Consider the following 13,952-nt stretch of genomic DNA (forward strand, 5'->3'; position numbering starts at 1 on the left):
TCAAAGTGGATTTCATTGTTTTAAGATCCTGTGTGCTCATTCCTGTACAGAATTAAAATATTCTAATTGTTTACTTGGCTAAGTTCTAATAGTACAGAGAACTTGAAATGTACAAATTTAAAGCAGGTAAACTAATTTACTTGGCAGTGGCATCCTAGAGCTGAACTTAGGGAATGTGTGTCCTGCCTGGATGCTGTTTGTAGGTTTCCTTAGTTGTTATGTTGATGAGAGGAGCTGATGAGTAAATGAAAATAATTTAAAGCAAAGAGTTTAAGAATGGAGAAGAGGAGGGTTCATTTTGTGAGAACTACTATTTGTAATATTAAGATCTTATTGCCATAGTAAATTCCTTGAAAATATGAGGGTTATGAATAGAGAGCCAGTTAAAGAACTTCAGAATATAGTTTATTTTTGCATGTGGTTATTTTATTTTCACTTTTGGTGGGGTCTCTATTGTGAAACTTAAGAGTGTATGTTTTATGTGGTTTAAGTTTTAAAGTCTTTAATTGTAAGGGTGGTTGTACTTAAACCACTGAAATAGTTGGTTTATTTCATAGGCAAATGAGTTCTTATCCCAGTTTATCCTTTTGTGCCCTTCCACCTACATTTCTAGCTGTCTGTAAAATATCATGGGATAAAGCCTTAGAGTGTGATATTATTGTATTTCAGGTGCACTGGGAGCAGGATTTAGACATTTCCAGTCCAAGAAATTGGCGTCAATTTAAATTACATGGTTGCATTTTAAGCCAGACCTATGAAGTAATCTCACTCAAATACTGATCTCAAAATAAGCTTTTTGCAGTTCTCAGAATAGGAGATTTTAACATTATTAGCAACTCTGTAAAAGATACTAAGCAGCACTGAGTTTTCGCAAAAGAAATCATGATGAAGCACATGGTGGCACTTGGAACTGCTGTCTTCAGCTACCTATTTCTGCCTTTCAGTTGCTTTTTCTCCTGTGCTGCCCTACTGGTGGCATTGCTGGGCAGTGAACCTGGACTGGAGGCTTTTCCACCTGAGAATGACTTTTTAAGTTAGATTATTTTTCAGCCAGGTCAGTTCTCAAGGTTGATTTTTGTGCCTGGACAGTTAGGCTAGCACAGGAGTATCCTGAAGGCAGAAATTTGAAGTACTGCTGGCAATGAAAACAAAATTCTTCACAAACTCACAAGGCTGGTAAGAGTCAAACCAGCCCTGCCTCCAGAGGATTCATAGTGACATAGTTCATGGTACTCAACTTCTCTCTCACTAGCATTTTTTTTAATCTTTTTTTAAATATGTTCTTTCTGAACACATACATCCATTATGTATGTGACCAGTGACTGGAAAAGGGGAGAGTTTAGCAATAAGTTTTTATTTTCCAAAAAACATTCCAAAGTAGCATTAGTAGAATGACTAATTCAGTCTTTTTCTCTCACCTGCCCATGCTTGCAGTTTTTTGCATTGGCATGCCCTTTCTAGGTAGATTTACTTCCTTTCTTCTCCTGCCTGTGTACATTGTATTTGTTAGTCTGCCCTTGTACTTCAGCTTTCCGTGTTACAGTCCATCTCTTGTCATCCCAACCTTTTTTCCCTTTTACTTGCACGTTAATTAATTTAGGTCGGTGATGCAGTTGTTCTGTCTTATTCCACAGTAGCTCTCCCAGGCTTGAGAAAAGACATAGTCTCCTTGGCTGTAGTCTGGTTTTGCACAGGGAATTATTTTCTTGTATCCTCCTTATCAAGAGCATCCAGTAGCCCTCATAGAAGATGGGACTGAGTTATAGCTCCTCAGGTGCACTTGAGTTGATTTTTGCCTTCATCATTGCGCCTACTTGCATTGTGGAGAAATTTGATTGTAGGAGTATTAATGCACTAGATAAAGTGAAATAATGTCAGTCTCTTCTTGCACTAACCTCTGTATGGAAGTTCAGCTTCTCAAGAATGTTGTTTTGCTCTATTTTCTTTTCCATTGTTTGAATAGATACTTTTCACCTTGATTCTGTTGGTTTTTCATAAGTGAAATTGAAATGGTCCTCTTGTGTTCATTTGTTAACCCTTTTTAAAAAAGCCATCGAACAGCATGTTTAGCCATAGTTCAAATAAAATAAAAGTTGATATAGTTGATTTAAGTTGTGGATGGAGGGATTACTAATTACCATGGTGATTTCAGATTATGTGTAACATGCAACACTTTCATAGTGATATATAGTGTTAAAATAAAGAACACTATTGTAATGATGCCATAGTGCTTCTACAGGGAAAAAAAAATCCCAGACTCTTAAAAAGAATGTGAAAAAATTTGAAGTTTTGAAGAATTAGGACATTTTCTTGCCATAGCAATCCATTGGATTGCTAAGTGAGAAACAGTGGTCTCTTGCATCTATTTAGGATGTGTGTGCCTGACTGACTACAAGCATACTTAAAAATCCTTGTTAACTCTGCCCTGTGATGAAAGAAACTTAGGTATCTTGGAGGTGCTGAAATTGCATCAGTGATGAGTAATGTAGGAAACTGATTATAAGCCATTGCTGCATGCTTTACTCTGTTTTGATATGGTGTATGTATGTGCTGCTTTTTTGTATTGTTTGCATGTGTTTAGATATTGAAAACAAACAAAAGAAAACAAAACCAAAACAAACAGCAACAAAGAAACTCACTACCAAAAAAACCTACTTCCAAAAAACCGTATAGATTATGGTTTGGAGGTGACTGTGGTAACAGTTGTTGTCACCAGATCTTAAAAGTAGATAGTGTATTTAGGTGCCTAAATATGGGTCTACAAGCCTGAATTTTGAAGCAGTAATTTAGAATAACGCTAATCAAGTTTTCAGGTTTACCTAGCTTAAATTTCCCTGACTCTGTTGCAGCAGCAGTGTATTTCATTAATTTCTAACAGTGTTCGGAATTACAACATGAATAATTCCTGCCTTAGAAGGGGTGGGTATGCCAAGAAAAAGTTTAATGTTTCCATAACACCGTTTGAATTTATCTGGGAAATAACTCGTTTATGTATATTAACTTATCAAAGTATTTTACTGGACAAACTCAAACACATGTATAGAAATTCTGTGTGTGTTTAACTTCCTGATACACCTGCACGCATGTGCACACACACACCCCCATATAAAATTTGCTGCTAACTTCCATGTGCTACTAATACTTCGCTAAACTAGCCCACTAAAAACTGCTTCTGTTGTACTGCTCATATAGTTCATATATGAACTATAGTTCTGTAGTCTAGGATCGTAGATTTAACTATTTGCATGTTGGGATTTTCTCTGGAACAGCTAATTTCTCTCACTTTTAATGCAATGATTTGTGACTTTTGTTTCTCATCTTTCCTGTCTGTCTGACTTTTATGTTTGTGCTTTCCACTTCACAGGCATGCAGTATGGTGGATATGTTAATAACCAAGCTAGCTCTGCACCAGCTCCCTTGTCATCAAGTTCAGATGATGAGGAAGAGGATGAGGAGGATGAGGAAGCAGGTTGGCTTTAGCTTTACACTAGTGTCTTGCTCTCTTCCTACTCAAGTTTTGTTCCATATTTCCATCCCCTGAAACTTTTTTTTTTCTTTAAGACAAAACATCACTTGGACTTATCATGTATTAAGTTGACTAGAAATTTCCCAGCTGTTATTAGTATAGTAAACACAAGGGAGTTCAGTAGTGGTCAGATTTTATGTATCTTAACAAAGTAATATTCACAACTTTCAAGACCTCTCTATTTTTAATATTTTGATTTGCAGTGGGTTTTAAACTCTTAGCTGAGGATAACTAGCTCTAGAAGTTACTAGATGCCATTTGTATCATTACATTAAACAGTGTTTAACTTGTTTCCCATTTTATGTATAGGGAAGTCTTACAATTAAGGTAGTAAATATGGAAAGGTAAGAAGTGTGCTTTTTAAGACAGTAAATTAATCTCTGCTGCTTTTTTTTTCCTTGTACTAAGATATGTCTCTGTGGTCTGGCACACAGGTTCAGTTTTAACCTGCTTGCTTTGTAGGCGACTTTAAAAGTTTATTTAGTTTGGTTTTTTTAAGAAGCAGTTTGTCCTGCTTGATTGAAGTGTTACGTTCTCGGTTGCAAGGATTCTGCCTCTACTTGGTCAGAATTGCCTGATTTTGTGAGTTTAATGTTTCTCACCACCTTAGTTTCTTGGGTGGTAACTTTTTTTCTTACAAGTCTTTCAATCTATATATGAGTGGTAACAATATTAAAAGCTTTTCGAGATTAAATATTAGACTTCTACCCTTGTTGACAGATGGAAGTAATAATAGCACGCGCCTTGTGCTGATATACTGCTCCCATTTGTGTGTGCTGGCTTTGAGTATTAATTTGGGATAGCAAACTTCTCTAGCTTTTCCTTTTAAGCTTATGATTCATATTGTAACTAGGCAGGAAAAAATGGCGTAATATAATTCTGAATACTATTAAAATAATTAAATTGTAAAACTAGAGTACTGTGAAAATAGCTTATTGTGCCCTTAATAATATCGTGAAGAATGGAGCAAAACAGTTACGACATCCAGGTCATAATTAAGTGTGATGGGTTCATGTTATCAATTTGAATAATATTGATTCAATTGTTATGCTGAATTATTAGCAAAACGTTAGAAGAAAATAGTTGCTGTTGTTCTCTTTCCAAGGAGAAAGGCATTTTCTGCCAAAGACACTTGTCATTGTTCCAGCCAGAGAAGGACAAGATTTGGAGGATGCAATACTATCAATACAAGTGATATGATTAGACCACCCTTAGTAGAGCGGAAGTATTAGGATACTTGGTATAGCCTCTGTCATTCTTGCTATTTCAGATTATTGGTTCACTTTTTTACTTTCTCACCCTTTGTGTGATAACACATTTGATCTTTTAACAGGCTTGAGTGTTAGTATGAAATTTACACACAGTAACTCTTGAATAACTCCTATTTTAAATCTATGGATACTTCCTAAGTTTAGATAACTTTTTTTTTTTCTAATGCTATGAGTCTAAGTAGACTTTACCAGCTAGAAAAAAATTCCACTTTGGGATATAAAGTTTGCTTTGGCTGTTTTCATGCAGCTGCTGGTTGAACTCTGCTTTTTAAAGAGTAGGCTAGAAGACCCAGGAGAGCGTTTTGGTTTTTTTATTGCACAGCTACCTACCGAATTATCTGCAGAAATTATCTTTGCCTAATTCTATCCCAACGTTTCCGTCAAAGGATATGTCAGAACTTTTTTTTATATTCCCCACCATCTTTCTCTCTCGAGTTCTGTACTTCGCTAAAGCCTGTAGCCTTTGAGCGGTCATTGTATTTAAATTTATCTTATGCAAAAGAGTGAAGGGGCACCCAGATTCAATACATAGGCTGTGCGATTTATAAGCTTCCTGTTCTGTGCCCTGACACCAGGGGTTAATGTAAATCCTAAACTGAAACTGTAGATAGACTGTGCCAGTGGTTTTATGAAAAATAGGTGTTGGCTGCTGTGTTTGTGTAGCTTCTCAATTCTTTTGTCACTCTCACCTGTTAGATCTTTAACTATGTTGCAAAAGAATTCTTGAAAACTCTGAAAGCAAAAGTTATATTGGTAAAATAATTACATAACAGTAAAAGCATGTTATAAGTGTTACTTTTGTCTAAGCAGTGTTTTCTAATTTTTTTTTTGTTTATAAAACATTTTTTTTCTGTCTTCCTAATGGGTTCTCTGATCTGGTGCTTATTATGCTAAAGTAAACTCTGACAGCTCTTGTAGCTTAATTTAAGCATAGGAAAACTGTTGTTTAATTATGTGTAAGTTCTTGTGTTTTTTATTGAGGGAGAATCTGAGAGATTTCCATGTGCATGTGACTAGCTTAAAGTTCGAAGCTCCTTTTGGCCTGCAGGAAACTGTACGATTTGCTGGTTTTGACTTAACTGCTTGTTTTCCAGTGGAGTGTAGAACAGAGTACATCATAATTCTTGTAGGCATTGGGACTCTGACAGTTCTCAAGAATATGTTACAACATCTGAAAGTTCTTTAGAAGCAAAGACATTAAGGGCAAGGTCTTCAGTAAGTATGTGAGATATTCAGTAATAGGATTCACATTCTTATTTTAAGTTAGGCAGACCTTGTTTGTGTTTCAAAATATCTGAGATTATACTTTCTGACTAGAACTTTTCTGCATGTCAGAAATGATGCTAATTTTTTCTGGTAGTAGAAGTATGACTGAGTGGCATTATTTTTACTTACAGCATGCTTTTAAAGTATATTCTTTCATGTATTTGTCAAATTGGTTTCTCTTACCTTTTCCAGCAGAGCTTGGGAAGCGTATAATGTTTCACTGTATCATTAATATCTTACTCGTGAAAAGAACATCATCATTTTGTATGAAATTTTATTATAGATGGATATAGTTTTATTAATACAATTTACTGTGAGAAAAACTTCAGAGAGTGACATAGTAGTAAAAACACAAAGCTTGGACTAGCGTCTTATTTGTTCACAACTGTGCGTATATCCTGTTGGTATTTTTTTGAAATGCAGAACTAACTTCTGGTCAGAGAGAAGAAAAACTTCTTGAAAATTCTTAAATCTTGATCTTATTGACCTAATAAAAGTATATCTGAGTTTTTCTGTAGGGGGACTTGCCAGACATACAAATCAGTGTTCCTGCTCATGGAACAAAATAATGAATTCTTTTTCCTTCAGTTTCTAGAATAGAAAGAAAGATAAAATTTGTTAAGAAAAGAAATCTTGCAGTTATGTTGTTTGATAAACTTTAGAAAAACAAAGGGAAATTTACAGTGAAAAACAATCTGAAAACTGATGTCGTATGAGTTCCACTGTTAATATAGGATGTAAAATAAAATCTATTGTTATTGTTTTTTGAAATAGTTTTTCTGTTTCTTAGCTGAAAGCTTTAAAGGCAAAATGCTCAAAAATAATCTATAGAGTCATGATGTTACCATGGTATTGATGTGTCCCAAATTTCAGTGATGTTATGTTTCCATATGCAGGAGACTGAAAGAGGATCAAATCTCAAATGTTCCACCATGGAAGTTTTTGCTTGAAATACTTTCAGCTTCACAATGGGATGTGTGGCCACTGTGGATCCTTCTCAGTAGCGCAGTGTCAGTGAAGGAAGTCACAGTAGAGACTCTTTTAAAAATGTTGTACACTGCTTCAGTTGCTGTAGTCTGGAAAGAACTTCTAGTTTAATAGGAAATTAATTTTATTTCAAGAAACAACCTTTTTCATTGTTTTTGTCCTTTTCTCATTGATCTTTCTTTTGCTCTTTGTTTGGCATGTGCTTGTTTGTTTGGTTTCTTAATATGATGTTGATTGTGTATCTCTTCCTCCCCCTCCTCTTTGCAGTGGTAATAACTTGCAAGTCTTAGGGCTCAAGTTGTCTTTTTTTCCCCAGGATTTTCCTTGACAGTTTCTTACCAAAGTTTTTAGAAAAAAATTCAGTCTCTTGTTTCTCAAAAATTTGCCATTTTTGAAGCACCTGACTTTAAGTATTTTTTTCTTCCCCAGCAATTGATAGTTCCTCTACTACAAGCAGTGCCTCTCCTGTTCTGAACAATTATGATGCCCTGGAAGGAGGTGGCTATCCAGGTAAGCGATTTATCATCTTTAAATCTTTAAACGAATGATTCAGAATTAATGTTTACTGTTTGGTTGGTTGGTTTTTCCTATTTCTGGTTTTGTTCATTGTTAATTAAAAACTAGGTGAAAGGAAATACCTATGTACAGATTGGAGAAAATGATCAGAGAGAACATACCTCACTTTTTAATCACTTTTTGCAGTTTTAATGCTGAAGTTGAGTAACCATTTAATAAAACTTCTCTGTATCATAAATCATTATTTCCCTTGTAAGATTAAAGCGCTGAAAGCATTCTCTCTGTGAAACAGGCTTCTTTCTCTAGGCTATTCTGTGTGCCTGGTTGTGTTGACATTAATAGCTGATAATAGCTGACACACCACTGAAGTTTTGAGAGACCAACAATAGTCAGTTTGCAGAGATGCTTGGTTCAGGTTATTTTCTTCTTCTGTTTTTCTTCATTTAAAGAAAATGGCTGCTGTTTTGCTTATTTTCATCTCTAAAAATGTCTGGAGTGTCAGGTTTGTTCTAAATAAACCTACTAGCAGACTACCTCAGTTTTGAAATCTGAAGAGTTGTTATATCGAAAGCAGGTGGAAAAGATGCTCTTCAATGTAGGTATGTTAGCCAGTATTTTAAATGATAATTGGATTAATTGGGGGAGGCTCCCTCTCTGGCTCTTTCACCGTTCTGGCCCTTGAGAATGCCACAGTAGTTTGCTTGGTTTGATGGGTTCCTGTGTAAATGTCAAGTGAAAAACCAGTATTGCTGTCCACATAGGGTCCAGCTCATGCTGTAAGAGAAGCAGAGGCATGGCTGCACGATAACAAATTCTCGTTTCTCAGCTGATAACTAACCACTTTGGTTTTGCTGAAGGCGTATGCTAAAAATAACTTGTTCTTTTTCCTTTCCTTAAAGAGTAACAGAATCAACTTCCTTTACGTTTCTTAGATCTGTTGTGGTTTTGGTTTTTGTTGGTTTGGTTTGGTTTTGGGTTTTTTTTGACTCCTTCTGGAGTGTCCACCCCAAACGTAGCTTCTTGTCAGTTGTTTTCTTGAGCGGTTGGTTTCTTTGCCCAGTACTTTTCCTGGTAGATTTTACCAAGCTTAAATTCTTCTGAATTTTAGCTCACATTTGTAGATATTTCTAAAGAGTAGTTTCGTCTCTTTACAATGGTTTTCTATGAAATTAGGTCTATGTGTTACTTTCAATTCAGACTTCAAAAACAGTGGGACCAAACTGTGCTGCAGGGATATACAGGAGGGCTTTGCATTACTTCAAGAAAAGCTCTGTGTCTACATTTGGAGACTAGTTCTGTTGTCTTAGCCTTATGTTTTAGAAGTATTTATAAGTGGTAGAGGAGAGACTAAGCATGAATGGTTTCTTTTGCCATTTATATCAAGTGCAAATCTTGGAATAAAATGGGGGTTCTATTTCTTTTAATTCATTCGAAATACTGAAAGTTGCATTTTCTCCTGTAAAATAGTATTTTGTCAGTAGTTATACAAGTCTACGGTTATCTTCCTATGTATACCACCTTTATCAGCATAGTTGCAGTAATAGTAGTTGCTAATTTATCCGGTCAGTGCACATAAACAACTCGATGGATAATGCAAAAACTTATAAATGGAAAAAATATTGTTTGTTAAGCATTTAGGTCTGTGCATTTAAACTAATAAAAAAATAGTAAGTATATTCAATACCTGTGGGATTTCTTTTGTCCTTCCAGAGACACGTTCTGTGACCAGCAGCCCAGTTCCTGCTCCATCAGTCCCCCAAACATCAAAAGCTTCTAAGCCCTTTGGTTATGGGTACCCAACACTGCAGCCTGGCTACCAAAATGCAGCACCGCCTGCTCCTGTGCAGCCCAGTAACCCAGGACACCATTCTGGGTTTCAGCACTATCCACAGGTTTGGATTGTCAGCCTTTCTAGTAACTTGTTTTCTTATGTGTGGAAAGGAATGTGTGTGATTTTTTTCTATGTTGATTTGTATCATGAAATTGAATCTTGTCCAATGACATTTGGAAGGTATGTCACATTTGTCTTAGCTTTTTAAAATTTCTGCCATACAACTCTTCTCTTGTTTGTTTGGATTTGTTACTAAGTACCGCTGTATCTTTTTTTAATACATGTCTGGAAGAATCAGGATTACAAAAAGTTTAAGGTTGTTTAAACATGGCTGTATGTTTACCAGTTTGCAATGCTCTTACTTTTTTCAGCAATATCCAGGTGTGAACCAGCTGTCCTCTTCCTTAGGAGGGTTAAGCCTACAGCATTCTCAGCAGCCAGAAAGCTTGAGACCAGTAAACCTTACACAAGATAGAAATATTTTGCCTGTATCTTCAGTTCCAGCACCTGTGCCTAACTTGAATTCCGATCTTAGGAAATTAAACTGCAGCCCAGAGTAAGTGTACCGTGTCTAGAAGAGTGTCTTGCATTTTTCAGTGACTAATAATCATTTAAAGTGTCAAAAAATGTCTGAACTGACTCCTTACCTTAAATTTTTGTGATGAGCTAATATAACCCCTTTCACTTGAAAATAAGTTTATTCTCTGCATCCTTACACAAATACTGAAACTCTCCTACCATCAGTATATATTATATATGCAGCCTGAGTGTAGCTCACTTATTAAAACATTAAGAAACCTGCCTAATCTTTGCCTTGTTTTATCGATCTAAAAAACCCAAATCTATTAATAAACACCTTAATGTTATGCAGTACATTTCATAGAATATTTTTGTAATATTGCATAGGATTTTTTTCCAGAGAATTATGATGATCATGCCTAAATACACTGAATAAACTGTGAGTATATTTTACTGTGGTAATCCTGCAATCACGATGCATTCTTTCACCTCTAATTAACATTAAGTAGTGTTACCTACTATCCCAAGTCAAGTGCAGCTAAGTAAATGGAAATTTCTCTTCCCAAAGATCTTAATTCTAATTCAAACCCAAATTTTGTTCATTGCCTCAAATTAACAATGCATGGTCCTACCAGAAAACAAAAATCAGAAAACTGAGGGTCTTGAAATCACTCTTGGGTGGGGAACGCTTTGGACAACACTATCAGTGCATTGGGGTTTTTTTACTGCCCTTTATTTAGCTTTAAGTCCATCCTCCACTTTACATACACAAAAGAAAATATTTTTACTCTCTTGGTATTTTCTGTTTTCTTATATAGATACTGCTTTCTGAGAACTAGCAAATACTGTATTCCTTCTTTAGTTCTTTCCCACAAATGAATAAAAAATACAACATTTTACATTGAGCTTTATACCTAAACCAGTTTTATTTCTTCAATGCAAGCTTGTTTCGGTATACTTGCATTGCTGAACTATTAAATTGGGGAGCGGGGGGAGTATTTTTGTTTGTTTCTTTAGGAAGCTCTTTTTAATCTCTGCATTAATTTTCTTTATTATGTCAACTTTGTAAAACACAGGATTTCTTAAATTTCAATTTTTTTTTTAAATCAGGTGGCAACTCAACGCTTTTAACGTTTTTTTTAATGTTTCATTGTCAACGTGATGTTTTTATTTTCTTACAGCTCATTTCGATGTACATTGACAAATATTCCACAGACACAGGCTTTGTTAAACAAAGCTAAGCTTCCTTTGGGTTTGTTGCTACATCCCTTCAGAGACCTAACGGTAAAGCAGCTTGCTTTTTTATTTTAGTATATATGTTTAATATACACATTTGTCCTATTTTTGTTCAAACAGTAAAACATGATACACTGTAAGTCCTAAATTTAACAGAAGTAGCAAAAAAATTGTTACTTAGGGAGGAGGAGAGGGGAAAAGCCTTGAAATTGCTACTTCATTGGAATTCCTAAGGGAAAGACTTCAAGTCCTTCAAAATACTTTCCTTTTTGTTGGAAATCCGTTTGGCTGTGTTCCGTGGAGCTCTGAATTTACCCCTCTGTGTGTTGGGTTCAGAACTGCCAGAAACCACTTGTGCCCTCTTGAAAAGAGATGCTCATCTCAAATGTATTACTGGCATGAGAAGTGCTGACAATAGAAGTTAAACACAATGTAGGGTTGAACCTGTGTTCAGCCTCACCTCCATCCCTGGGAAAGTGATGGAACACCTTATCCTTGGTGCCATCTTAAGACATATCAAGGATAAGAGGGTCATCAGGGACAGTCAACATGGCTTCACCAAGGGGAAGTAGTGTTTGACCAACCTCATAGCCTTTTATGAAGACGTAACAAGGTGGATTGACGATGGCAGAGCAGTGGATGTGGTGTACCTTGACTTCAGCAAAGCATTTGACACCGTCTCCCACAGCATCCTCACGGCAAAACTGAGGAAGTGTGGACTGGATGATCGGGTAGTGAGGTGGACTGCAAACTTGCTGAAGGAGAGAAGCCAGAGAGTCGTGGTCAATGGGGTGGAGTCTGGTTGGAGGTCTGTATCTAGTGGAGTGCCTCAAGGGTCAGTTCTGGGACCAATACTATTCAATATATTCATCAACTGCTTGGATGAGGGAATTGAGTGTACTATCAGCAAGTTTGCTGATGACACCAAGCTGGGAGGAGTGGCTGACACGCCAGAGGGCTGTGCTGCCATCCAGCGAGATCTGGACAGGCTAGAGAGTTGGGCAGGGAAAAATTTAATGAAATATAACAAGGGAAAATGTAGAGTCTTGCATCTGGGCAGGAACAACCCCAGGTTCCAGTATAGGTTGGGGAATGACCTATTAGAGAGCAGTGTAGGGGAAAGGGACCTGGGGGTCCTGGTGGACAGCAGGATGACCATGAGCCAGCACTGTGCCCTTGTGGCCAAGAAGGCCAATGGCATCCTGGGGTGGATTAGAAGCGGGGTGGTTAGTAGGTTGAGAGAGGTTCTCCTTCCCCTCTGCTCTGCCCTGGTGAGACCTCATCTGGAATATTGTGTCCAGTTCTGGGCCCCTCAGTTCCAGAAGGACAGGGAACTGCTGGAGAGAGTCCAGCGCAGGGCTACAAAGATGATGAAGGGAGTGGAGCATCTCCCTTACGAGGAAAGGCTGAGGGAGCTGGGGCTCTTTAGCTTGGAGAAGAGGAGACTGAGGGGTGACCTCATTAATGTTTATAAATATGTAAAGGGTGAGTGTCCCGAGGATGGAGCCAGGCTCTTCTTGGTGACAACCAACAGTAAGACAAGGGGTAATGGGTTCAAGGTGGAACACAAGAGGTTCCACTTAACTTTGAGAAGAAACTTCTTCTCAGTGAGGGTGATGGAACACTGGAACAGGCTGCCCAGGGGGGTTGTGGATTCTCCTCTGGAGACATTCAAAACCCGCCTGGACGCCTTCCTGTGTAACCTCACCTAGGTGTTCCTGCTCTGGCAGGGGGATTGGACTAGATGATCTTTCGAGGTCCCTGCCAATCCCTAACATTCTGTGATAACTGTTAGGCAACTCCTTTCCATCTAATTTATTTATATTTATGTAGAAAGGTGAACAACTGGTATGACTTTTATTCATATAATGTGTGTTCTTTGTGCGAGATTTGCTGTCTATTGTATTTAGTCACTCAAGGTTGTCCTTTCATAATTCCTCTTACCATAGTAGGTGTGTTACTGTGGCTATGTAATTTAAAGTAATTTCATTAAAATCTTATTACATCTTTGATTTATGATATTGGATTAAGACAGTAATTAAATATTTCTTCTGGTTGTAAAGGGGAGGATATTTTTAATAGGCATTATTATTACTCTGTTTGAAAATTCGCTAAAAAGATAAAAGGCAAATTGATAGAATATCTAGTCTTATGAAGCTTTTAAATGCTGTACTGCACAGTAATGTTTTCCATAAAATGTATTATGTACCTTTGTTACAGCTTTCCATTGTTTCTTTTTAGCAATTACCAGTAATAACATCAAGCACAATAGTGAGATGCAGATCCTGCAGGACATACATCAACCCTTTTGTTTCTTTCATTGATCAAAGGAGGTGGAAATGCAACCTGTGCTATAGAGTTAATGACGGTAAGTTTTTGTAGTAGGAGGTTCCTGCATTTATACAACTTCTTTCAAGTATTCGTATCATATCAGTCCACGGGATAGTTTAGATTATAATGTAGATTAAATGACAGTGTTCCTAAGATGTTTCTTAAAACCTCTGGATCATAAGTCAGATGTGCTGTGCATTTCCTGCGGCAAAAGGTTATTTTGCCGTTTCCTGGGAGGTGAAAAAATGTAATCGTATTATCCTGATTACTTGTATAATGAAATCAACTCACTCCGTTGACTGCTACTGCAATATGCAAATGGAACATGATGACAGCTCATGGTGTCTGCAGTCCAGGCTAGAGGTTATGAGAAACAATATATGTTGAATGTGATTGTGCTGAAATGCCCTTATTTGCATTAGTGTTTTAAAGTTGGGGATATATAGCTGTTTGAAATAAACCTTCTTTT

At 36.9% G+C, this 13,952-nt stretch overlaps 1 protein-coding gene across 3 annotated transcripts in view; it reads left to right on the forward strand.

Annotated features, from left to right (window-relative positions):
- Window positions 1-13,952, forward strand: part of SEC24B (SEC24 homolog B, COPII coat complex component) — a 47,531-nt gene that overhangs the window by 14,235 nt on the left and 19,344 nt on the right. For 2 of the 3 annotated variants that reach the window (XM_065633960.1, XM_065633959.1), the window contains exons 4-9: window positions 3,365-3,469; window positions 7,480-7,560; window positions 9,277-9,458; window positions 9,769-9,953; window positions 11,098-11,200; window positions 13,394-13,520. In XM_065633960.1, coding sequence (XP_065490032.1) covers window positions 3,365-3,469; window positions 7,480-7,560; window positions 9,277-9,458; window positions 9,769-9,953; window positions 11,098-11,200; window positions 13,394-13,520 — 783 coding nt within the window. The remainder of the gene's footprint in view (window positions 1-3,364; window positions 3,470-7,479; window positions 7,561-9,276; window positions 9,459-9,768; window positions 9,954-11,097; window positions 11,201-13,393; window positions 13,521-13,952) is intronic. The other variant, XM_065633961.1, reaches the window with a different exon arrangement.

The sequence above is a fragment of the Caloenas nicobarica genome, chromosome 4 (assembly GCF_036013445.1).
Source record: "Caloenas nicobarica isolate bCalNic1 chromosome 4, bCalNic1.hap1, whole genome shotgun sequence".
In the NCBI taxonomy this organism is placed as follows: Eukaryota; Metazoa; Chordata; class Aves; order Columbiformes; family Columbidae; genus Caloenas; species Caloenas nicobarica.